At 36.7% G+C, this 26,086-nt stretch overlaps 1 protein-coding gene and 1 long non-coding RNA gene across 4 annotated transcripts in view; one reads left to right on the forward strand and one right to left on the reverse strand.

The window, feature by feature from the left end:
* The window catches only part of LOC128027556 (follistatin-related protein 5-like), a 121,809-nt gene that overhangs the window by 36,537 nt on the left and 59,186 nt on the right, over positions 1-26,086 (reverse strand). For both annotated transcript variants that reach the window (XM_052615277.1, XM_052615278.1), the window contains exons 6-8: positions 24,991-25,111; positions 6,901-7,067; positions 2,645-2,765 (exon numbers count right to left, since the gene is read on the reverse strand). In XM_052615277.1, coding sequence (XP_052471237.1) covers positions 2,645-2,765; positions 6,901-7,067; positions 24,991-25,111 — 409 coding nt within the window. The remainder of the gene's footprint in view (positions 1-2,644; positions 2,766-6,900; positions 7,068-24,990; positions 25,112-26,086) is intronic.
* Positions 18,843-22,610, forward strand: LOC128027562 (uncharacterized). Of its 2 annotated transcripts, none has more exons than XR_008186756.1 (5): positions 18,843-18,941; positions 20,411-20,569; positions 20,730-20,807; positions 22,081-22,132; positions 22,212-22,610. It is a non-coding gene; the product is annotated as an uncharacterized LOC128027562 (long non-coding RNA). The 2 variants fall into 2 exon arrangements; XR_008186757.1 differs by lacking the exon at positions 18,843-18,941 and adding an exon at positions 19,338-19,400.

Genomic DNA, 26,086 nt, shown 5'->3' on the forward strand with positions numbered 1-26,086 from the left:
GAATAAGCAAGTGTTTTGGCTCAGCAGTGTGTAAGTCCGCCATCACTGGACCAGATAAATACTCTGCGTATTTGTTCCTCCGTGAAATTGAGAGCCAGATTTATTAGTTTATGTTTGTCTTTGTCTCTCTTGGTGCGCTGACGTGTCCATTACATGCCGTGTCCATTATTCTGCTGCTTTTATATGTTCGTCAGTGCTGATGAGCTTTTAGTGTTCTCAATTAGAGTTTCCTCTCCATTTCACTAGCTCCGAGACTCAGAAGGTCTCTGTGAAATTGTCCGACCCCTTTCATTTTCCCAGCTAACACTGCTCTCATAAATCTTTGTGCTCTTCAGTGTTTTTTTTTTCTTTCCAAATAACGGAAAATGACACCCACACCCACCCACACCCACCCACCCACACACACACACACACACACACACACACACACACACACACACACACACACACACACACAGAGAGATGTTTAATAATGTTTATTTTTTTTCCTATAATATTCACCTCAGTAGCAATCAAGCAAAACCCTGCCTGGAAAACAAAGAAACATCATTATATTGTCATTATTATAAATAAAAAGGCGCTAAGGACAACTTTGAAAATTGAAATTAAATTGAAAGCCAAAAGGTTGGCGGTCATTTCCATCTGCCGTGCAAGAAATATAATTAAAAATTGTTTGTCTGCTTTAGAGAAATTTAAATACTTCAGCACAAATGCAATAATAGAAAAAAAAAACAAAAAAACTTCAGCACACTGACGAAGGACTGAGGGAAAATAAGAACAAAAAATATTCCAATGCTCTTGGTCATCAGGAAGCATAATTAAGTAAAGGGGAGCAATAGTACCCTTGTGGCTAAATACACAGAAAGGGAACACGTGTCATCTCCTTATTAATTTCCCATTTCCTCTCAGCTCTGACCATGATTAATTGCTAGGCAACAAGTTCGGAAGGCAAGTTCAATTGTTTTTTATCCAATTAAAATGTGATGTTATCATTTAGGGCCATTTGATTGCTCTGTGTTTCATGTGTCAGTGAGAAATGGCAAGGGAGAAGGTAGCAAGAGTTCAAGGAATGAGGAAAAACTTGTATTTTGATCACAGAGGACCTAGAAGATGCTAAAAGACCCTTTGCCCTTCAGAAGAAAGTAACACCATCGCTGGAATGAAAATGATGTGCGTCAATCCTTATAGTAATTAAATATATATATATATATTAGGGGTGTAACGGTTCACAAAATTCATGGTTCGGTTCGATACGATACACTGATGTCACGGTTCGGTTCGGTTCGGTTCGGTACGTTTTAGATACAGCAAAATGTAAAAACATCTCAACTTTTCAGAATGCTGCAAGCGCACCGCGGGTCATGTGACAAGAACTAACCAATCAGCTTCATCCTTTCCCGTAACAACGTTGAAAACTCAGCCAAGATGAAGGAACAGCTGTTCACAGTTGTATATGGATTGCAATTTTGAAATAAATTTAGTAGCAGAGCTACTGCAAGCGATTTTTAGAGCTGCAAATCCATTTATCATTCGCTGAAATTTCCACGTCTCATGGAGAGAGCACGTCATTGTTGCTTAGCAAAGACAGACGCCTCATGAGCGCTTCTGCCCGAGCGCTTTGGAAAGGAGGAGAAAGACGCGCTTAGCGTTTTCCATGCGTTTTTAGGCACGATATGTGAACGGCCCCTAAGGCGCTCGCTCACTCAGCACGCGCTGAAGGCTCGTTGCAAAATGTCTAATGCATTTAACAGACCAGAAATATAAGATCCTAAAATAACCAACAGGTCTGGTGTGGGTGCACTTTGGATTCCCTGTAAGCTATAATACCGGTGTCTAAATGCTGCAGGGATAGTTTGTTGCGTGCTTGTTTCTCATTTTTTTCGTCTTTTCCCAGATACTGACACAATAAGCTGATGTCAGCGTAAATGAGTTGACATGTTTCAAGTATTCCCGCTGGTGTTTTTTTTTTTTTTTTTTTTTTTTTTGTATTCCCGCTGGTGTACCCTGTCATGTTGCAGATGCGACATACCGTTGTTTTTTTATCCACCACTCTCTTGCCATCACCATTATAGCTTAAAGGGAATCCAAAGTGCACCCAAACACCAGACCTGTTGGTTATTGGAGGATCTTCTTTTTTCTGGTATGTTAAACACATTGGCCATTTTGCAACGAGCCTTCAGCGCGTACTGAGTGAGCGAGCGCCTGACTGAGTAGTACCCTAACATAAACATATAAGTTGGTGTTTTTTTCTTCTTCGGGAGTGTCAGGGGCGTTGCCTGTTACGTCGTTTGGGTTATTGGGCTACCTTGTTGAACGCATATCATTATATTTCTCTCTTTTTTTTTTTTATATAATGAATTAGTCCAACGAACCGTTCGGTATACATAATGCGTACCGCGTACCGAACCGAAAGCGTCGTACCGAACGGTTCAATACGAATACGCGTATCGTTACACCCCTAATATATATATATCACTATCACTGTGCTGGCAGTGGACATAAATATTGAGTGAGCAGTAAGTGCACCTTTCATTTTAGATTTCATTCATTGTTTCTTTAAATGTAATGGATTATTATACGGCTCTCTGGAAAACTTGATTGTGACTGGTCTATTTTGTAAGTGGATGTGTTGTACATTACATACCATTAACCTGCAGGGTGTGTGTTTGGAAAAGCTGCTCGTAGCCGTCTGCATGGCAGGTGTAGTTGCCCATGTGCGTAGTGGTCACCTTGGTAATGTACAGTGATCCATCATCTCCGAAATCCTGTAAAAAATGCACAAAACTAGCATCACCGTGACCTTTTAGAGTGAAAGATTACGACACAGAAGTGCAAACAGCAGCCCAGAGCTGGAAATGTCAGAGTGTAGTCCTATAATCAACATTAGTTTGAATGCATAAATCTGCAAATAAAAATGCTGAAGTGCAATCAAGCATTCAGATACAGGACTGCAGAGAGAAAAGAGAGCAGCTTGCGGTGAAACTCTGTGACAAAGTGAAAAGAAAACACAGAAGGACTGAGAAAGAATGAAAAGGATAACGAGGACAGTTAAAAAACAGGGTAATCAATAGGAGCAGATTGCAGTGGACATTTGCATTAGTTCTGCTGCAGGCCGTCATTGAAGCTCTACACACACCATTTGTTCTCCACACACTGTATTTGAGAAAAACACCAAATTTAAAGGTAAAGTCCAGCCAAAAATGAAGAATTGCTTTTGTCTAAACAATGAAACTGACTTTCACTGACTCTCATTGTATAGAAAATAAAAATATTTGTGTCCTGCAGATGAAACAATTCATAAGATTTTAAAAAAACATGAGAGTGAATAAAGGAAAGAATTTTCTTTCTCTCTCTTTATTTTATGAACTCTCTCTTTAAAATGGGAGCAAGAGAAAATTGAGCTCCAGTTTATGCAGAAGTTAGAGAACTTGTAACTTGAAATGGAAATTAGGTCTTGCAACTGATAAAAGAATTACATACATAAAATATATAGAAAATATGCACATAATTTGGCTGCTAAAACCGATTTATTAGTTGCTAAGAAAAGTCAGAAGAAGAATATGATTCAAAGACATTACATTATTGTGCCAGTTTAAGAATTAAATAGACAATGATGTTTCTACATAGCCACATAGTTCTAACAGCACAATCACGAAGAATAGCTAGTTTGGCTTTGTGTTATTATGCATGGGTAAGGATGTGAAACTCTGCTCACTACAGGCCACAGGCTTTATCATGCAAATGATCAAGCCCCTTTCCTCACAATGTGCAATTAATTAGTGAAAATAGCAGTACAGAAAAAGAGCAGAGGAGCCTCTGAATATGAAATAATATCAGATTGCACCAGTCATTTAAAGGTCTAATGATAAGAATAGAAAACAGAAGAATCAGTGCATAGAGCAACATGCAGTATCAGAGACAACAAAGGCTGAAGAGAAACATCATCAGTGTCCAAACAAAACCCCACGAAGCTAATGAATTCAAACACTATTGTTTTTAGAAGGTCAACCGGCCTTTCCTGACATCCTGAAGCCCAGGAATGCACAAGTATTCCTTCAAGGACGATTCAGACGGTTCTGATTAAATGTGTTAATTTTGATTTAATAAGGCGGCATAATCTAGATGAAGCCAGACAGATGAAGTACGACACTCATACTCACATTAAGTAGTGATGCTACTAAATTACATTTTATTAGTAGCATGACAATATCAGTTTTCTAACGAGTGTCAGTGTAGAATAATGGCACATTACTGGTTTTAATGTGACATTATATTATGCATACTTTACCAAAAGGACTCTCCAAAATAACTCTCTCTCAAGTTCTGTTAGGAAGTGTGATTCATTTATGCCAACCAGTTAATTCAGTTAATTCAGTAACAGACTAATTTGAACTGAAAAAAATTGTAATCCCCTTTGTGACATTTTATATGATTTTATGTTGCCATTTCTATATTATCTATATTATAATTATTATAATTTATAACCTAATAAAACTGTATTTAGTTTAAATCTGTCAGTTTAAAAGTATTTCCCCAAAACTGGCTTACACAGTATATTATATAAGGCATATGATATATGTTAAACCACTGCAAAATATAAGGCCAGGATATGGCATCATAACCCTCAGGGTAAATGAACAGAGAAATAGGATGTCTTGAAGAATCGCTGAAGAGTGCAAACCACCAGCTCCACCATTTCCCTTGACTCAGAACCAGCTCAACAGTGCAAGCACCTTAACGTGGTCTTCAGATTTGTGAGTCACCGAGGGTTAATTGTGGTGTTAGAACTGATTAACCTCAGGGTTTTCTGACTGTAGCAGCTTAAAGGCATGCAGACCCGAAAACATGAACCTACCTGAGAGGGGATCTGCAGAAAGCAAATCAATCCAAACAACAACATTTCAGTGAAAAATATAATTTTAAGTGCAAATGTGAAAATCTCAACATGCAAACATAGTTGACTGCTAGTTATTAGATTTCTGCTGTACATGTAACAATTGCCCATTTCTAAAGATCAGACTTCTAGTTTTTTTTTTATGTTAAAAAGGGAAGTATACAATCTGGAAAATTACGCTGTAAAACCATATGGGAGCTCAAACGATTCTTCCTGCTGATCCTTAATAAAGTTTTACCCACAGTTTCTACTTTAGTCTCTAAATCCTCTTCTTTTGTTTTATGTATTCAGGGAGCAGTTCATAATAATGGCCGTGCGGTGGTCTCAGTTGCATCCCATGATGCAACGCTCAGCAAGCTCCCTCATTTTCAGCACATTAATGTGCGAAAGATGCTTCCTGTCGATGGGATTCACTAAATTTAACAAGATTACTTAGATTTATGAGGCTGTCTCTGATAGCAGACTGAAAAGTAGACACAAGAAGGAAAGACATGCAGAAATAAAGAATAAAATTCACTGAGCTTAACATTATTACCCCAACTATACACTGATAAATAGTAAACTAAACTTAACTAAATTAAAAAATGTGCATGCAGCATGGCTTGACATGTCAGAGATGATGACATTAAGTGCTCTGGGAATTAAGGAGAGATCAAAGGTACATGAATGTTTTTCTAGTTTAGGCCAGGCAACTCTGCTGTCCTAAAGGATTGTCTGTGGCTTGTAGAGCTGCTGACATTTACACAAGCTTTCCTCTGAATCTTTAGGTTATTCATGTAGATGCTATTTTATGTGAGTGTGCATGTCCCGTCTGGCTGATATTGTGGTAGGGAGTGTAGGGTGTAGGTTCTAAAGATGGATCTTGGCAGCCACAGACTCCTTCCTCATTTAAAGACCTCATAAACCTTACACGTATTAAGGATGACACAGAGGCCAGTGTTGACTCAACTGATGAATACCCCAGTGAGTCAAGCTTTTGACTGGTCATATTTACACACTCTCAGTAGGAATAAAAGTATACTGTAACGTAAAGAAAAATGAACAGCTTCACATTATGTGCCACAAATAAATAATAAAAAAATAGTGATAATAAAAATAGAAAATTAAATAAAATAAAAGTCAAGGACAATGGAAATGATAATAAATTAAGATAAACAGCAGTTTTAAGAATTAAAACATTTCTGCAAACTCACCAACTTATATAGATAAATATATATCACTTTAATGAAATTGTATTTATTCATGTTAGACAGTCTCAGTTTATTCCCTGCAGCATATCCCCAGAGAGACATCCAATATTTTCTATGCTGCTTTCATTTAAGTCCTTATGTTTAATTGTTTTTGTTAACCGTTCTTTTCCTCTTAAATTACTTCATTTCATATTGGCTCAATCAAGCATCATACAAGACTGCCAAACCCATTTAGTTTCTCTTGAGTCTCTTCTCTCTCAATCCTCATTTACACTAATGTGTTTTCTATTGAGTTGTGGCCGTGTTGAGTGATGTTGCGTTACAACGTGAAAATTTAAAACATCACTCATATCTCAATTTGGTATCGCGGGGCCAGATTCCATCAGCCTGGGTTGGTTAAGGTTACTGTAATGAATATATATTATAGCTGGAGCGTGGAACTCAGAGACTTTGGAGACTTTCATTTGAGCTCTTACTGTCTTACGTATGGGTTTCTTTTGGAAATCCCACCTGGCCTTGATATCTTTATTGGATATTTCACTCCAAAAGCTAAATCGGGTGGAAAGCACATTAAGAGATGAAGTGAATTAGATTAAACATTGAATGATCCCTCACCATGTCATATAATTTCAAAACAAGGCTGCTGCTGAACGTGCTTTGCACATGTGTGTCAATTGATTGGATTGAAAGTGTCGGCACTTGCTTTTAACAGTTTTAAAAAGATCTGATTGAAATGCTTTTCAGTTGCCTTGTACGTACAAACACTCATCCGAGTGTGATAGGGACAGAATAAAGTGAAAGAGGTGCATTACTTACGTTAATGTCCTCCAGCTCCAGCATGTTGAGAGCATGGTTGTTGCGTCGCCAGATGATTGGTGGTCTCTGGTCTCCTGTGATGGCACACGTTAGCACGGCGCTCTGACCCACTGTTACAGTGCTGATGCTCAGCTTCTGGTCTTCAGGAAGGCTGAGCTGATAGACCTCTGAGAAACAACAGAGAGGAAGAGTGGTTTCATATCAGCTTTCTTCCCAGCAAGTTTGTTCACTAGGTGTCTATTAAAATCAATTTCTAGCTCACTTCTGTTCACAGAAAATTATTTGAGAATTCAGCAGTGCACCAGCTACTTTGACTTGTAATTTCTAGTGAGAACATCAAACTCTTCTTAGATGCCACATTACCAATGTGAATATCACTTCATCTGACACTTAGCACTTCATTAAAGAAACAAACTGTACTATAGACAGTTACAAGCAAGTGTAGTGTAAATGGAGGTTTAAAAGACTGCTTCTGACTCTGAAAGCTGGGCTGGTTTAGTGCTAAGTTGCTAACATAGATGCATCAGTGTTTACAGTTTAAAAAGAATAAATACAAAGCTGCTCTTGTTATGGCCTAACTGAGAACTAAATATCAGATTATTACATCCAAACTGGCATTAAACACACACACACACACACACACACACACACACACACACGCACACACACACACACACACACACACACACACACAGTATATTTAAAGTATATATACATATATTCATAAATATACAAACAAGCAGACCTGGAGCAGGATAAGTATAACAAATAAAACCCCTGACCCCCAAATCTATAAATGAGCTCCATCAATCAGTTGTGACGCTTCAGATAATCGGACAAACCTCTAATACAGCTGAAGTCGCTGTACTGCCCAAGGCAAAAGCTGATATGGCTGACTCATAGCTTCATAGCACTCTTTATAATGATCGTGATAGGCTTTGTGCAGCATTAAGCATGCATCTCCTGATAGTTTCACTTAGTTTTAAAATGAACATTTTAATGACGGTAGGAAATAATGGCTGTTCCTCTGAGCTTCTCAGAAGAAATGCCAACCAAACCTGGCAGTTCATTATGGCAGCTTCTTTTCAATTAAAAACTATTCAACTTAACATCTAGTTTGAATATAATTATCTCCACAGTCAAGACTTAACAGCACCATTCAGTCAAAAGATAGCTGTTGAAAGATCCTCGTATATCATTTCTCAGTTTTTATACAGTGTAAAAGGAATAATAGAGCCAGGTGCAAAACACTTCTTTTGGTCTAATTAACAAGTCTCTTCATTTGCTTTTCAGTGGAGTTGTACCCTGACTGTTTGGGTTAACTGAGTCCACCTGCTCATAAAGCAGACAGCGACCAGCATTTAAATGAGAGAGATAAGAAAAATGTCAAAATGATTGAAAAAAAGAAGAAAAAAAGAGAAAGAAAAACACTTAGCAACCATCTAGCTAATGTAACAGATTTTCAGTAGTGCCACAGCAGGTAATTTAATGTAAAAAAGAAACTATATTTTTAAGAAGAACTCAAATTTACAACTTTAAATTACAACATGCTTGTAGCCTTGTAGTTTCCCCCCAAAAATTGCACTTATTTGAAAGCCTTGATTGACTTGATTTTCTTCTAAGGATCATATTTAATGACATCCAAAATGTTTATTTCTTTCTTTTTTTTTATTACATATTTTGGTCCCACTTTATATTAGGTGGCCTTAACTACTATGTACTTACATAAAAAAATAAGTACAATGTACTTATTGTGTTCATATTGTATTGTAAAACACTTTTGCTGCTATTGAGGTGGGATAGGGGTAAGGTTAGGGAGGGGGTTGGAGGTATGGGTAAGTTTAAGGGTGGGTGAAGGTGTAAAGTATGGGTCAAGAGTGTAATTATAAATGTAGTTACTGAAATTAAATACAGATGTAATTACTTGTAGTTATTTTTTTTAATATAAGTACAATGTAAAAACATGTATGTACACAATAAGTACATTGTACTAAATTATTAATTAAAATGTAAGTACATAGTAGTTAAGGCCACTTAATATAAAGTGGGTCCAATATTTTAATTACATTCATGCACAGAAACACACAAAAGTGGAAAACATAATCAAGCTGCAGCAAAACAAATGAATACATGGGTTGGGGTATCTCAAATGATTATGCAGTTAAAGATCTGGGAAATTAAAACCAGCCTATGCACTAAACAATCATGCTTCTCACCTCGCAAACTGCAATTTTGCGTTTCATCGTCTGTGCTCTCTTTTAAATCTAATTTGTCAAATTAGTCGGTAATGTCTCTTATTCACTGTTACTCTCAGCTCATATAGTGCACATCGGTGCACCTTTAGCAATTCTTATTTAATGTCAGATTCATTCTGCTTGCCACACTCTCTGTGTTCATGAAGGAATACTTTTTTGGAACAGTTGTTTGAGCGAGAGGATCTGGGAGTATGCACAATAGAACGAACTTATGAGTATAACCTTTTATATATTTATCCAGAGATGAGGTCTTTAGAACAGTCTGCTTATTTCCAAATCTCTATATATGGCAAATTTACACTGCAAGGGTGACACATAAGTGCTTCTGAAATGGCATTTAAGGGTCTTTACAAAGATTGTTTAATTTTGCTCAAAGGTGGTATAAATGCATTTACAACAAAGCAATTGCAACTATATACATTGATACTTGGAGATGGGGTCAGTGCAAGCATAATTTAGTGTGACTTTTATGCTGCATTGCATTTTTACACTGAATACTGAGCAGGCACAGAGATGCCTTAACGTCTCTCTTGCCTAATTTATACTGCGAGGGTGGCATGAAAATGCTTCGTAAGTAGCATTTAAGCCATCTTTACGTAGCCAAATTAAGGCTGCTCTGTGCCTGGTCAAAATTCTATGTAAGGATGTAATGCCATATAAAGGCCAGAATAAATCAAACCTGCTCTGATCCACCACAGTCCCATGAGGTTATAGTTGTATTTGTATCTGTGTAAATGCATTTATGCCACCTCTGAGCAGAATTAATCAGTCGGTGTAAAGATGTCTACCTTCCATTAGGGGTGAACTGTTCTTAAACTCTGTCTGGTGTTGGTTACCCAACCCAATCTTTTTTGCCCCATTGTCATTGTCAACTCTAATGAATTCAATAAATGAAACTTGAATGTAGTAAATCAAAACAAGTAAAGCTTCTCATCAAACCAGTATGTGTGTATAGCAATACTCTGACGCCATCTCTGTCGTTCAGTAATATTCTGCCTAGCAATTCAATTAAACTCTTTTGTGTCTTAATAGATTTGGAATTTGCTCCAGGGCAAGCCACTGCATTTTACAATTCCCTGTAGGATTGGAAAGTGAATTGATTTTTCAGAACAAGGAACGCAAGAGTGAAGATGAGTATTTGTTTATGTGTATGTCAGTGAGGGAAACAGAAATAGATAAAGAGTCCATTTTAAGATATAAAATCACCCGGATGCAGCATAAACAAATATGGTGCACTGATAATACTGCAAGACTGTGAATGATGTAAAAATGATGGCAGGTGCTGTCCGGACATTTAATCCTGAGTCAATGTTTGTGATTAATGACAGTATGGTAAGTGGAGGTTTTGCCCCTTCATTTACGGCATGTATAGCAGATGAGTAGACTCTCCTTCAGGGTTCGACCATTTCTCACATCAGCAGTGTGGAATTAAAACTGAAGTGCATGACTGCAGTTTTGATTCAAGTTTTGATTAAGTTTAAACTCTATCCCATTCCAGAGCAGTAATGCTACTACTGCAGGAAGAGCTAAATCAAAACCGGTATGAGAAAGCCCACTGTCACACGGAAAAAGAATATGTCTTTTATCCTCTTTCAGCATTCCATGTGGCATCAACAAACCAGTGGGCCATCCTCTGCTTAGAGATGGCATTCCCCTTCTGCCAGCCTCTGTAACAGAAGAAGAGCTGGTCTGAGGTCCTAAAGCTTTGTGTCCAGTCTATGCAAATGGCAACCTCCCGCTCTCTATCATGAAGCCCATATGAAAGTGACTTTAACTGCAATTCATCGACTGGTCGCTAGAGGCTGGCTGCAAAAGGGAGTCAATCCCATAGACTCCCCATGTTAAAATGCCCAACTTTACAGCAGAAAAAAAATCATGTTTACAGCCTGTGACATGCGATGGGAGAGCAGACCAGCTTGTCAGTTGATGGCCCAGGAGTCTCTGAAATAGTTTCAGTGGGAGCGCCGTCCTGCCCTTGAACGAATTTTAGCAGGTCAGCACTGACCACTCACATTCCTCTGTGATGCGTGCTGTCTGTTCGACCGAATCCAACTCTGTACCGAGAAAATATATCTTATGCATCGGGGAGAGTTTGCTCTTTTCCCAGTTGACCCAATGAACCAACAGGCTGAGGTGCTGGAGCACCAGGTCCCTCTGCTCGCACAACTGATCCTGAGACTGTGCTAGTGTAAGCCAATCGTCAATGTAGTTGACGATGCGAACACCCTGCTCTCCAAGGGGAACAAGAGCCACCTCTGTGACTTTTGTGAAGACATGGGGGTACAGGGACAGCCCAAATATGACCGTCCTTTGAAAGCAAGCCGCAGAAAAGGTCTGCGGCATGGAAGGATCGGTTCGTGAAAGTATGCATCTTTCAGCTCAATCGCTGCAAACCAATCTCGGGGACAGATGACCATCACTCAGCGGCGGGTAACAACTGCATCCAGAAATGCACGGGTGAAATGGCATCTTTAAAATGACGCACATGTTTATTGTTCTTTTAGAGAAATTGCTCTTTTAGGGAAATGCTCTTTTATGTGCTGAGGCACACAGGGGAATGGCTACTTGGAGCACAACAGGGGGTAGTGCAACCGGAAGTGCGCAACCCACTTGACACAGGAATGACCGCCACTGAAGTGCAGTACTGCCAACACCAAAAGCTTCCAAAAGTTTAACTCGTAGCACACTGAAGACACTTGAATGGAGCGGAACGATGTTGTTTCTCGGCTCCGAAGCAAAAGGCTGGCATTCATTGCACCTGCTGCCTTTTTATGCTCAAGCTGTGATCAGCTGCAGCTTGATGTAATTGCATGCCAATGTGCATTGGCTCATTTAGATACCACACAAAGTTATCTTATTTTATTTAAAGTTATTTTATTTCGCAAGGTTAGATTAAATTGATCAAAAGTGTGATATTTGTGACTTTAATTTAAATTAAATTAAATTTCAGGAATTTAACTAAAATATAAAGGGAATTAACAACTCTTGGCACACGACCCAGGAAAAGAGCAGTACAAATTTGGAATCACACATGTTAGTAAAAACAAATGTAAATGCCAAACACTAACTATGTGCAGATGGCTAAAGAGACAACCAAATAAATATCAATTTTTTTTTTTTTTAATCTAAGGAAATATTACATTATATATAATAAACAAAATACAATATAAGCTTATTCAGAAGCAACAACAGAGCCTTTCCAACAAGCAGCAAAGCCGTCAAAGGTCTTCAATCAGAATTACCAGCTGCTCTCCTATCCTGCCCCCATCCACTAGTACATTTATGAGCCCGTAAGGCCTCTGTGATCGCTGCAGAATCTTTCAAAAGTGTTGCACACTGAAGTCAGATGGAAGAAAACCTTTTTCTGTGACCCAATCAATGTGAGAGACAGGCAGTAATAGAAGCTGAAGAAAGGCTGACTTCACACCACCTGTGAAAAACACCATTTCCATGGCACTTGTCAGTAGGAACGCCGGAGGCCCACTCATATTAGCATACCATCCCACTATGCATACTTCTAATTGGGCTACTTGTGGTTCATATACAAGAGGGACAGTGCAGAATAAAGTAGGATAAACACCTGGTTAAATTTGATGAATGAAAGTGCAATTTACACCACATTACAGAGCTGTGAATGTATTTTTTTCTGTCTCTCTCTCTAAGTTTACACCTTTTTTTTCTTCACTTCCCATATGGCAATCTTTAAAAGTCTATATTGCCTTTTACTGAAGTCAATTTTGTTTCAAGTGAGGCCCAGTTTCTTATCACACAATTCTACACTGCCAATGATATGAGCGGCTCCTGTATTTCTCTGTTTGAGTGTGTGTGTGTGTGTGTGTGCGTTTGTCTGTTTAGCAGACAGAGCAGTTGGATTGACATTCTCTCCAGAGGCATATCAGCCTTGACAGATGAAAGGAACGGCATTGTGGCGCTAAGTAATTGCCTTCTGACTCTACTGGGGGATGAAAATAGTTGTGCATGAAGCATACAGATATGCCAATTGAACAAACCAATCATAACAACGAACCACATAGATGTAGGAACATGAATAAAAAAGGGTCAAAGGCAAAAAAATTACTTGAAGTCAGAAAGATTTGCCACTTTTAACCCCCCCCCCCCCCCCCACACACTTTTTTTTTACTTACAAACTTCCATGGACAATATATAGAAATTTTACAAACTAGTAACTTTGCATTTCAAACATTATAAGAAAGCCCAAAGTAATTCCAAGTGCATATTTCATCACTACAAGCATAAAAATGCCATGGCACAAATTTGGAGAGAAACCTTTTGTCTGTACCAGTTCACAAAACTATAGACTAAATCATTTTTTTTTACAAAACAGATTGACTGATGTAGCCCAGTTTTTAAATGAAGCAGCCAGTTTTGTGAAAATGGTTCAGCAGAATAATTTATGTCTACTCTATAGTAGAAAAATATGCAAATTCAGATACAACCAATATTAATACTCAAGTAATGATGTAAAAAATAATCAATGCACTGAACTGGGTTGATTCCGTGCAATTCCAGAACAAATAATTTAGTCCAGATTTGTGAACTGGTTCTGCAGATTCATTAAAGGGGTCATGTGATGCGATTTAAATCGAAAATCTCTTTGGACTGTTACAAGCTCTTGGTGCATAAAGAAGATTTGTAAAGTTGTAAAGACTAAAGCCTCAAATCCAAAGTGATATTTTTATAATATCGCATCTTGACAATAACCTATGTACCAATAACTTCTGGATTCTTAAAAGCAAAGATCAGGTCAGCGAGCCTCTTTAAAACCTAATGCACGGATCCAATATAATAAGTGGAGATTTCTTTCTCCACTGTATACGATTACTTAAGACATCACTGAGTGTGTTTACGAGAATACTCCCAGAGACAATTATTTTGAGATAATTTTGTGTTTATGTGTTCATTCAGAAGCAAGGATATGCGAAAGAGGAATCAATTCTGTGTGCACATTGTCTGAAACTCTGCTCTCTGTGCATGCTTTGAATGAGTGCGCGCAAGCTCCGGATGCACGCAATAGGTTTAAAACGTTTGAATCGACAAGACTTAAAGTCCAAACGATCAACTACGATCCATTTCACCCCTTCAAACAAGTGAAACTGTTTACTTAAATATTAAATTAAGAAATGACTTAAAAAAAATTAAAAGTAATCACTTTGGTCATCTAAAATACTTTTCAGATGTAACTGTAATTTGATTACCCCTTATTTAAAATGTAGTTATAATGTAATACTGTTACTCATATTTTGGTAGCACTTTATTTTACAGTCCTGTTCCTCATGTACATACTATGTACTTATTATAGTAATTACAATAACTATGTAATAACTAGGTACTAACCCTGAACCTACCCCTAAACCTAACCCTACCCCATGTAGTTACCTTGTGTTACCAGAACTTTCTTAGATAAATACACTGTAAATACACTATAAGTACATGTTAGTACACGTACTGTAAAATAAAGTGCAACCCATCTTTTGTATTTCGTTACTCCCAGCCCTACTGTTAAATGAAGCAGGCAGACCGTCTTCTCTAGCTGCATTTTGAGTTTCAGGATGTTGTCATTCACTTGTGGATCTTCAAGAACACCCTCATTTAGAAAAATCACTGTTTCAGGGTCAATAATTTCTTCAGTTATTTGTTGTGGGAATCATCCCATGGCAATGTGTCATTCATTTCCCTGTCTTCGCTTATGGAAGCTCTAGTTGTAATGTCAGGGTCAGTCACTAAGTCAGATTCCCTGGTTCCTTGAATTTCATCATTGAGAGCTATAACTTTACTAACATCTTCTAAAGACTGCCTATCTGATTTTATTTTGGTACACAGATAGAGTCTTAGCATTTAGACTTTGCTTTCACTATACAGTTGATCTACAGTTTTGGAAATTTCAATGTGCATCTGAAAGCACTCAATATCAGTTGTATAGAGTGACAAGAGTTTTGTTTCTTTGAATAACCATTTGGGAAAAAAAAACAACAACTAATTTTCAGCCTCAGGTTTCAAATCTTTCACTCTTTTGTTTATGTCAACACAGAGATGTCTTGTTCCGCCACCATTTATTGATTTCACTTGTTTGAACCGCTGCTCTTTCTCATCAAAATCCATCCATCCATCCTAGCTCAATGCATCTTTCTTTCTTTTTGGCACTTATGTTTCCTACCCATGAAAAACTTTTCTTTGCAGGTACACTGTCATTCCTAGAAGACAAGTTGTGATGCACTGGCTTGTCTACAGAAGACCAGAGTAGAGATTCTGTCTCCAGCTTTGGGGATGTACTTTGCCAGGTCACTGTCTGTCATCATAGGGATGACATTTTCATTTCATTTCAATTTAAAATAAATGAATAAACAAAAATATAAAATGTGTAAATTAGTTACAAAACCAAATGATGTTCCTTTGCATAGTTACTAAGTACATGTGGCAAATGCAGCCATTTATCTTTGTGTATTAGTATACTGCTTTGCTTTCCTTCACTGTTCTTATTCACATCCTCTTTAACCCTTGATCACTGTACAATCAGATTTTTCCAGAAACACTATAGTTGTTTTAAAGAAATGTATCACTGACTTAGGTGAAGCAGTTACAATAAATAATAATAATAATAATGCTTTCACTTAATAGCTGAAATTTGTTATGTGATTTATTGGATCCTCCCTCTTATAAATAATTTATGTCATAGATTATTAATTTTAGATTCTGTAGACACAACACAAGTATTTGTTAAGGCTTAGCAGTTGTTGATGTGTTGTTCTGTGATGATTTCAAAGTGTTTCCATAAAAAGAAAAGATTCTGCATTTTGTTTTCAAATGTAAACCTCTACCAGTGTGTTAAGTAAATGCCTTACATTTTCATCTTCAAGCTTCTTAATCACTTCTTCACCTTCATCTCATCTTCATCTCATATTGTGATTCATTAAGAAATTTCTCAAATGAGCATCCATGCTGATTTTATAAGATTCCTAAGACCTGGGAAAATTAAATCAGTCAAAGGTCCAAGTAGGCTATGTCATTGCATCACTTAAATACTAAAAATTTGTATTCGTATCACAAACAAGGCAGATACGAATATGATACTTATATGATGAAAAAAGCACCAGTACCTGTTAGGACGTAATGACTAAATTGTGCACACGATTAACCTAGAATGAGGGCACAAATTATTATATCTAGTGCAATTTACTTAAAATGAGGGAACAAATTATTAAATCGTGTGCACAATTTACTTGAAACTAGGGAATGAATTATGAAATTTGTGCGCAAATCCTAGTAAATTGAGGGAACTAATTAATAAATCATGCCCAAAATGTATAATTTTTTGTGCGGGGCTCTGTATTTACTAATTAGCTACTGAATGCATGGGAGGAGACCCTTGCAATCTGCAATCACGATAAATGCTCAGATTTGGAAAACTGTCATTTTTTAATTGATGCTAAAATATATACAAGACATTACCAGTCCAGTTTTCCCACAATATCCACGGAGCCTGTGAGATGCATGGTAACAGAGTCTGATGAAAAATATAAGTATAAATTAATTGCCACTGCATAGCTAAAAATAAACAAGCCACACATTTAGCCTAAATGTGTGAACTACTTAGACTCTTGAGGAGAAATGAAAATGCTCCCTAGAGCCAGAGGTAAGGGCCAGAATCTGAGTAAACATATTTAGCATTTCTCAAAAACCTCTTGCATATCATGTGCTAATTGCTGCAATAAGGAATCAAGAGGGCATGAAGAACCCAGACAGCATCTTTTCAATAATGTAATTAGATGCCGAGCAATGAACAAGTTTTAAGGCTGCATGACCTACGCATGGCAAAAGATACCTTTCTTAGCTCTTTTAGATTCTCTTGGTTTACTCTGGAGGGGCCAGAGACTCTCCAAACAAAAAACTGGACCATTTTATGCTTTCATGGCCTGTCAACCTCCATCAGGACTGAGATCTATACCCATGTGACCGATGTACTCCCCCAGACCTGGAGAGTTTGAACATCACAAGTCAACACTGACAAGCTCTATTCACTCACACATCAGTAAACCACTTCAGACCAGATTCAACCATACTAACTCCATCAGAGAGAAGAAACTATAGTGTCTTACCATAGTTTACTTGCCCCCAACTCAGACCACCCAGATCAAGATCATGCAAGAATATGTCAGAGTTATTAGAGTGAATTAAAATTATTAATTATTCATGCAATAGACTATTGTTGAAAACACAAACAATAAATTATATTAATTACAGATTTTCAGCTAAAACTCTCTCATCACAATATCTTGCACCACAGACAATGTCAGATCAAATATGGCAATGAATGATGGAGGAACACAGCTGCGTATTGTGTGACCCATTAAATATTACTATAAAAAATGAATTAATAATAGTTATAATATTATTGCACTTTATTCATTTAGTTAAAAAAATTAATAAAACAATAGTAAATAAACTAAATAATAGTGTGTGATAATATTATTAAAAAATAAAAGGCATTCCTAGTATTAAATACAATTATTTTATAGTAAACCTAAAAATAAAATCTTAATATTTACTACTACTTTATTTGTTTGCCTCTGTAAGAAGAATCGCTTTATGTATTCCCCAATTTTAAATCGCTTTGGATAAAAGCATCTAAAAATAAATAAATAAAAGCATTTCCATCATATTCAAACTTAAAATCAGCAGCCTTTTATTTTGGCGGGTTGCCGCCAAGTAAGTATACGCACTTCCGGATTTAGCGCTGCTGATTAAAGAGCGTCAGTGAATGAATGTCACAGTTTTGCATTGTGCTTTGAAAAGGTAGGCATAGCCTAGATTTATGCTTTCAGTTTGAAAATATAACTTATATAGTACAGTTTGTGATCTAAAATGGTTATTGTGCATTAACAGTTGTCAACCATGTAGGTATGCGAATGCGATTCAAGAACATATTTATATTACGGCCTTTTTTTAATTTGGTCGCACATGCGGACCTGCGGACCACTTATGTGCACCCCTGTGTGTGTGTTTTGCTTCAGGGAAAGTTTTTGTGCATGAATTGCAATGCATAATATAATACATGATATCATGAACAAGATTAATTAGTTTTATTAAATGCATGAATCAAACTCACTGAGAATACTAGCAATTTATGATATAGTTTATTTATCTTTTTGTATGATATTGCTGTATGTGGGTCAAGACAAATTACTCAGAATGGTGAAATTGCTCACAGGAACATTTTATCAATGCTCATTTGCATAAAGGTACACTTTTCTCGACTCAGTGTTTTGATGCTGACATTAAACTGATTTGCCTTGATGCTGCAAATCACTGTCAGCGTGAATGCCCCTAAACAGGATCACTGAGTAAAGAAGTGGACTGAGAAAACTTACTGACAAGTGCCCATGCCATGGAAAAACATGTCAGGATCAGGTGAATCTGAGAAGCTTATATCTGTGGGTAAATTGCACATTGAAGGTCGAACCGACTAAGCAAATGCACATATTCAAACACCCTTTGTAGCAGGTATCTACACTCAAAAAAATGGTTTTCCGGCACTGTTCGTTTTACACATATATGTTTTGTTAAAACAACACAAATATATTTAGTTTTCCGACAAAACACAATTGTATTGTGTTTAATCAACTTAAAATGTTTAATTTTAAATTTTACTTAATTATCAATCGCTAAAGTAACGTAAAGTGTTTAATTTCGTGATTCAAAAAAAACCGGAAGTGACGATTTCCAACGCATTTGATGACGGTGTGGAGGGGAGCAAGAGGTATCAGTCAGGTAAGAAAATCTAAAGTTTTTATTGTGTTAAGTCAAAGTCTTTCATTTCTCTTAGAGTTTCTGTTTTGAGGTGCTTTTGTTTTGCAGTCTAGTATTGTGTAATCGGTTTATTGCACCGTTAATAGATGATTTTGAAGCGTTGGGAGATGTGAAAGCGCACGACTCTCTGTAATGTATTTACTTTAGTATATATATATATATATATACACTAGGGCTGAAACAATTACTCGACATTATCGACAACATCGACGATAAAAATAAAATTTTCAGCAAATGTTTTTGAGTAACGTTAGTGGTTTGATCTCGTATCTGCCTGATTTGAAAGCCTGCATTAATGCAGTTTGAACAGTGTGGCGCTGTAGCGCAAGATTGTAATACACTCTCCTGATTCAATTAAAAAGAAGAAGATAGCACTTCAGTTTGAGGCAAACCGACCCGATCCGAACCTTGGATGAATATGTAAATATATACTGCACGCCTTCCTCTCAATAACTGCATAAACACAACAAAAAACTGACCGCGATGTAAAAGCAGCTCTTAAGAACACAGAGATATGGATGTTTGCACGAACTCTGAGGTTCTCCAGGCAATCCAGTAAAGAAAAGTCCAGTCACGTTTATTTATATAACAGTCCTTTATGCAATCGATAGCTTTTCAATATTAAACATGAAAATACAGAGTAAGTGTCGCTAGAATTATAACTTGATTTCCTTTTATAAAGCAGCTCTCCGGTATGGAGCTAGCTAATAATAAAATCATTTTATAAGTGGGGGAAATATTTCATTAAAGTCTTAGTTCTGCGCTAGATCAAACCAAACTGTTTTGATTATCATAACCCAATAAGGTATTTTAAGAGAGATTGTATTTATTAATAAAATGTTTATCCAAAAATAAAACGTCCTATCACTTACCTTTACTTTATATTATACATATGGCTTACAATAAGAGATGTTAAGAGACAGAATGATTTGTCATTCAGCTACTTCCTCATATAACTAATCAAATGGCGAATAGTTTCTCTCTTATCTCATTTTGTGTGCCAAATATATTTGTATAAATTAATTGTATTAGTAATACATAATGACTTTAAAAAGTGGAAGTAATTACCTTTATTTGTTATAATATGTATATTTTAACTAATTTAAAAAGATAAATAATCAATAAATGTCCAACCATGAGATGTTGACCGAGTTTTGAGAGCCCTGGCTCAGCACAGTGGGAGTATTTGAAGCTTTGTTTATGAACATGGCGGTGTGGTCATACAATGACTTTAAACCGGACACTACTCTGAGCTGTTCACATTATACATATGCTCCAGATATGTAATCAGGTCCTCCTTTAGGAATGGTAAACATGACACTATTCATCACTCACACAAATAAATCACTTAATATTTTGATCATTGAATTGGTTTTTGCTGTTCAATTTTTTTTTTTTTTTTTGTAACACATTGCACTTCATGTGTACAGGTTTGTGCAGAATTTGAGACATCCAGAATTACCATAGGCCCATTAGAATCAACAATCTTTGCCAAACTTGATTCGGACTGCAAAATTTACGAAGATGTTTTCATACTGAAGAAGAGACCTTGGACAAATACTGAAACCCTCTTGGTGCCCACTACACAGGTAAGAACAACTGCACTCAACACAACCTTGTATTAAAACATTATTCTCTCACTGGTTACTGGAAATTGACAAAAAAAGACAGATAAGATAAGGTTTATTAATACAATAAATACAAAATATGTGGTATATCTATAAACTGATAGATTTATTTTGATGCAAGGCAGGGGTGTCCAGACCTGCTCTAGGAAAGCCAGTGTTCTGTGGGGTTCAGCTCTAACACACCTGCCTGGAACTTCAGGTAAGACTTTTTTGTTTTAAAATTCCCAAGAACCTTGATTAGCTGGTTCAGGTGTGTTTAAATGGCTAGATCACTCAAAAATAAACATGTCATTATTCACCCTCATGTTGTTTCAAACCCGTAAGACCATCCTTCATCTTCAGAGCACAAATTATGATATTTTTTAAGGATGCCCCGATCATGATTTTTCATGGCCGATACCGATTTCTTTTACAAGCAAACTGGACGATTTTTTTTTTTATCTTTAAGCAACAAACAAGAAGGAAGGACAGTCCACAGTCTACAGTCCAAAATTGAGGGAAAGCTCAATAAAGCCCCTTTCACACTGCGATTCCGGCAAATACAGATCCCGTAACGACACGTGACATCAGGGCGTGACGTGTAATGTACGAGTCGAAAACATTAGGCATGTAATACTTTCACTGAATCTGGCGAACGATCTCGGTGTCACCGTGGAAAGTGAGGAACTAACTGATCTCTGCTTCATACAGTTTGCACTTTTTTTTTTTTCAGTGAACGTTGATCTTCCTTCAAAACAGCCAGTAAAAGAGTCACACGATAATGTCATCACTACGACACGGCATTAGATCTGGCTTTTGTTCACACAGCGCTTGTCCCGGGATTGAACCCAGCAATGTTACTACGTCCCCGACCCGAGTACAATGCTGGAATCAATCCCGGGATGTGTTTGCTTTCACACAGAAGTAATGTAGTCGGAGCACGCGGGCGCACTTCCGGAAAAATCGGCTGAAAAAAATTCCAAAGACCGGCCGATTACCAATTGCGTATTTAAAGCAAAAACCGTCTGGTTTCCAATTTATGGCCGGTCAATTGGTGCATCCCTAATATTTTTATGAAAATGCGAGAGATTTCTGAACCTACATAAAGGCTGCAATGCAACTGAAATGTTCCCAGAATGTTGATTAATGGTGGAAGATGCGATTTGGAGAAGAATTGTTGAATAAAGTTGCTGTTTTAATTTTGTTTGCACAAAAAAGTATTTTTGTTTACTTTGTAAAATTATGGTTGAACCACTGGTGTCACATGGACTGTTTTACTGATGTCCTTACTATGTTTCTGGGTCTGGGAACATTCCAGTTCTGTTGTTAACCATACAGGGTCCAGATGTGTAACATTTTCCACTGTAATGTTTGTTAGAATCCCATCTTGACTGCTTGCCTGGATTTCCCATAAGAAGATGAATGACTGACTTTTTTTCATGTAATTTTAGAAAAAAAAAACAAAGGCTAAATTTTGTTGTTTTCATCTTCAGACTAATGAAATTGAAGTATCCAAATGAAGACCCTAGCAGTATGGAGTATATGGTGAGTTCAAGGTTAATAAATTATTTGTTAAAGTTAATACACAATAATTTGAGTTCTCCATGCTTTTAAATACTTCTAGGATACAGACGTTGCCAGCAGTCAGGAGGTGATCCAGAAGACTCATGGGAATCTATTTGAAGCTGCATCATTGAAGACAGTCCAGCAGAAGTTGGAGTTTTAAAGGATAAAGTTCTTCAGGACCTATAGCAGTTTACAGTCTGTAAAACCATGTTACTGGGACTGATTTATGGACTGATCTTGAGCAACCCTCCTGAACTCAGGTACACATTTGGAATACTGAAGAAGTTATTTCTGGAGCCACTTCCTGTTCCTGGAATAAGGTTTGATTGGTTGCCCATGAATGCCAATTAGAATTGTATTTGCTATTTTGTGTAATTTTGTAATGTGGTTTAAACTGTATTTTACTGTGTGTAATTATTTATTGCTTGTTTAACAAATACACTTTGATCATTTGTGACATCTTGTCTTTTGTCTCATTACAAGACAAAACATACAAAAAATGCTTTGTTGAAGGGAGTAACTTCAAAAAGAAAATATTGTGTTAAAGTAACTAGAACTAATTGTGTGGAACCACTGTCCATAATTGAAATGAGTAATTTGAAACAAACCTCCTTATGTTGATAGAGTGAAACAAATTTGGCTAGATTGTAATAAACCAAAACATGTTGAGTTAACTTAACCAGTTTAAGTTGAAGCAAAGTCAATAAATTGAGTTGGTTGAACATTACTATTTCACATAGATTCTACCTCATTCAGTTGTGTTGTCACAACACAAGGAGTTTGCATAGATTCAAAAAATTCCATTAATGTTATCAAAACACAATTTGGTTGTGTGGAACCACTGTCCATAATTGACTTAAGTAAGTTTAAAGAGTCATTTTTTTGAGTGTAAAGCACAAGCTCACAGCATGAACCCTAGTGCTGTTGGTACAACAAACATGCACTGTTCATAAAGTAGTATTTTTCAATCTTTTAAAGAAAGCAAAGTGTCAGAAAGCAAAGTGTCAGGAGCTGAATAGAGATGGTGTGAAGGAGTCAGACAGAATGCCTTGTTATCTTTTTATCTTTAGTTTAAAAGAAAAGTGAAAGTAGCAATACACATTTTTTTTTTCATTCCCTGTAGGGCTTTTCCCGCCTCGCCCAAACCCCTGCTGAGATCGGTGAAAGGGCACAGGGGCAGAAAGAGGCTGCCATTTTCATTCCAAAACCTTCTACCTGTCTTTTGCTCAAAAACTGTGTGTAACAGTGAGATTCTTGCAAAAAGGCTTCTTTTGCAAGTGCATTATTGTTTTTTTTTTTCATCCCGAACCACATGTTAAAATTGTCGGCCTTTGTTGAATGTCAGCACAAACTGAGTCAAATTGAAATGTCAGAGGAAGATGAGACTAAAAAGGAAATGGAAACAGAGCAGACGTGCTAAACATCAGTGTGAAAGGTTGGAACACACTGCTATTTTCCTCATTTAGTTTGCAAGCTTTACTTTTACTCAGAATATTTCAGTATGTGTCATTTCTTGTGTCATAAGGGATGTCTTAGCCTTCTATATGGAGATTTTAATTTATAACCAAAAACCCAAGGCATTGGGAGCACTAATTTATTCTCTATTAGGATAGGATTTCTTATTTGGGACAAAAATTCTAATAAGAATAGAAGGCATTTGGTCTACATGTTGTTCTTTTGATCTTTCTACTCATCTAACAAACAAACAAACAAACAAATAAATGAATGAATGAAGAACAAGACTAAAAAAAAACAAAAAAACAAACACATTATTGTATGAATTCAGACTCCGGAATGGACTTCATTGCAGAAAGATGTTTTTGCATCCACAGGGTGAAGTTATAGCATCCTGATAACTAGACTATGCCAACCGGCCAAATTTGGACCCACTGATGGCACTATGCCACTACTGACTAATTAAATATAATGAGAGAAAAAGACTGGGTGCTACAAAATAATATAAACACAAGAAACAGAAAACACATCTTCCTACTGTTAAGTCCTCTGTAGTTGCATGCAACATTAAACACATTACAGCTCAGTCTGACTGTGAACAATTGAAGGAATAGTTCATCCAAAAAAAGAAATTGTGCTGTTTATTTACTCACCCTCAGGCCAATTAGCTGATGAACTACTGTTTTGTTTCATAAGAACCAATATATCATAAGGAGATGTGGGTATTAATATTGTGTTTGTTGTACCTGCTTTTTCGTTTCTCATGGAACCCAAGTGATGGAACCCCTTGACGTGCATTTTATAAATCAAAAGGATCATAGTTTCAGCTATAAAAATCATATTTAGCATTCTTCTAAAGAATAAAAAATGAAAAAAAGTCACATATATTGGATGGCATGAGGGTGAGTAAATTAAATTTATTTTTGGGTGAACCATTCTTTTAAATCATTGACTAAATCAGTAGTTCTCAACTTACTCACTGAACTGCAAGTCGGCAAATCGGAAGTAGTGCAATTAGATGGAAATAGTGAATTGGAAAGATTAAATTCCTCAACAGTCCCATTCCTAATCAAAAAGAGAGTATTCTGCTTCCACTTGGAATAAACAAATATCCAAATTACATAAAATATTGCACAATGAAATAAAAAAATTCTTACGGCTGTAACCAAGACTGAAATTGTGCTCATAGTTTCTTCAATAAATACAGCAATTATCCATTTTGATATTAACAAATGACACTGACAATAAGTGTCACAGTTACTGAAGGTGCATCCAGCCCTGATGGAGCTAATTATGCATGGAGCTTAGTTTCTCCTAGCTTTAACTCCTAGTCCTAAACAACATCTTTTCTTTCTTTTTTTTTTTCAAAACATAACACTCACCAAAAGCTGTGTAGAACTCCTCTCTGGTTAGGTGTTCATCATCGTTTACGTCGTTATATTTGAACAGATCGAACAGAGTGCATTCTGACGCCATACTGCTCAGACCCTCCTGTTTGATGACCTGCACGACAACAAGATTAAAGATCATTAAATTCAAAGCAGAACCTACTGTTTGATGCTTTAATAAAAAGCAAATGTGTTTGGTGTGCTGAATGTAGCTCGTGGTAATATTAACAAATGTTGATGTTTGAATTTAAGGGCATGTTTGTTTACACAATTTTAGTGCCGTCTTGGGTCTCTACATGACGTCTGATGTAAAATCTCCATTCTGAAGCAAAAGCACTGCTCTAGTGTACCATTCTGAATAATTAAAGATGTGATTCCTATCTGCATCAGACACTGTGAATCCTGTCAGCTGGCAAACATCCAGAACTGAGCAAGATTTTATAACAGCCTTATGCTTGAAAACATGAGGGATTCCTGTAAAATGTTCTGTCATACATTCATCCATGCCAGAAATATCTGATGTTAATTACAGTTAGTAAAAGAAAGCTGGAGGGTTTGTTTATAATGCATGTTAGGGGTTAGTTTCACTGTGGTTTACAAAATGCCTTTAGCATATTCATACGAACAATCATAATTAACTTATGAATGATAATTAACTTATGTACACTACTTTTTGGTAAGGGCAGTGCTAAGGTTGACCCGAACTAGCCTATATTATTACTAAAACCAGACCTGTGTGTTCAGATTCAATCCTGTCCTTTTGTTATCTGTTGCTAACTCTAATCCTCTTATAGAGACTTGATACCAGCTTGGAAACTGACAGGCCACCTTCACTTTGACCTCTTTAGCCATGCGGTTTTGATATACCATTTATTTACAAGACAAAACAAGCAAGGAATAAAGCAAACTTTCAAATGATGAAATTTGTCAATGTAACAGTCTGAGCTTCAGACACATTCTTAATTTTTACACTTCTAACACAAAATTGGCTGAAGTTTGAGCATCATTTGTTTGAAGTTTGATATTTTGCATCTAATGCAGTGATGCACACATTTTAAAGTGTGTCTTAAGCATACACGTATGTAGTATT

This window comes from Carassius gibelio, chromosome A14 (assembly GCF_023724105.1).
Source record: "Carassius gibelio isolate Cgi1373 ecotype wild population from Czech Republic chromosome A14, carGib1.2-hapl.c, whole genome shotgun sequence".
In the NCBI taxonomy this organism is placed as follows: domain Eukaryota; kingdom Metazoa; phylum Chordata; class Actinopteri; order Cypriniformes; family Cyprinidae; genus Carassius; species Carassius gibelio.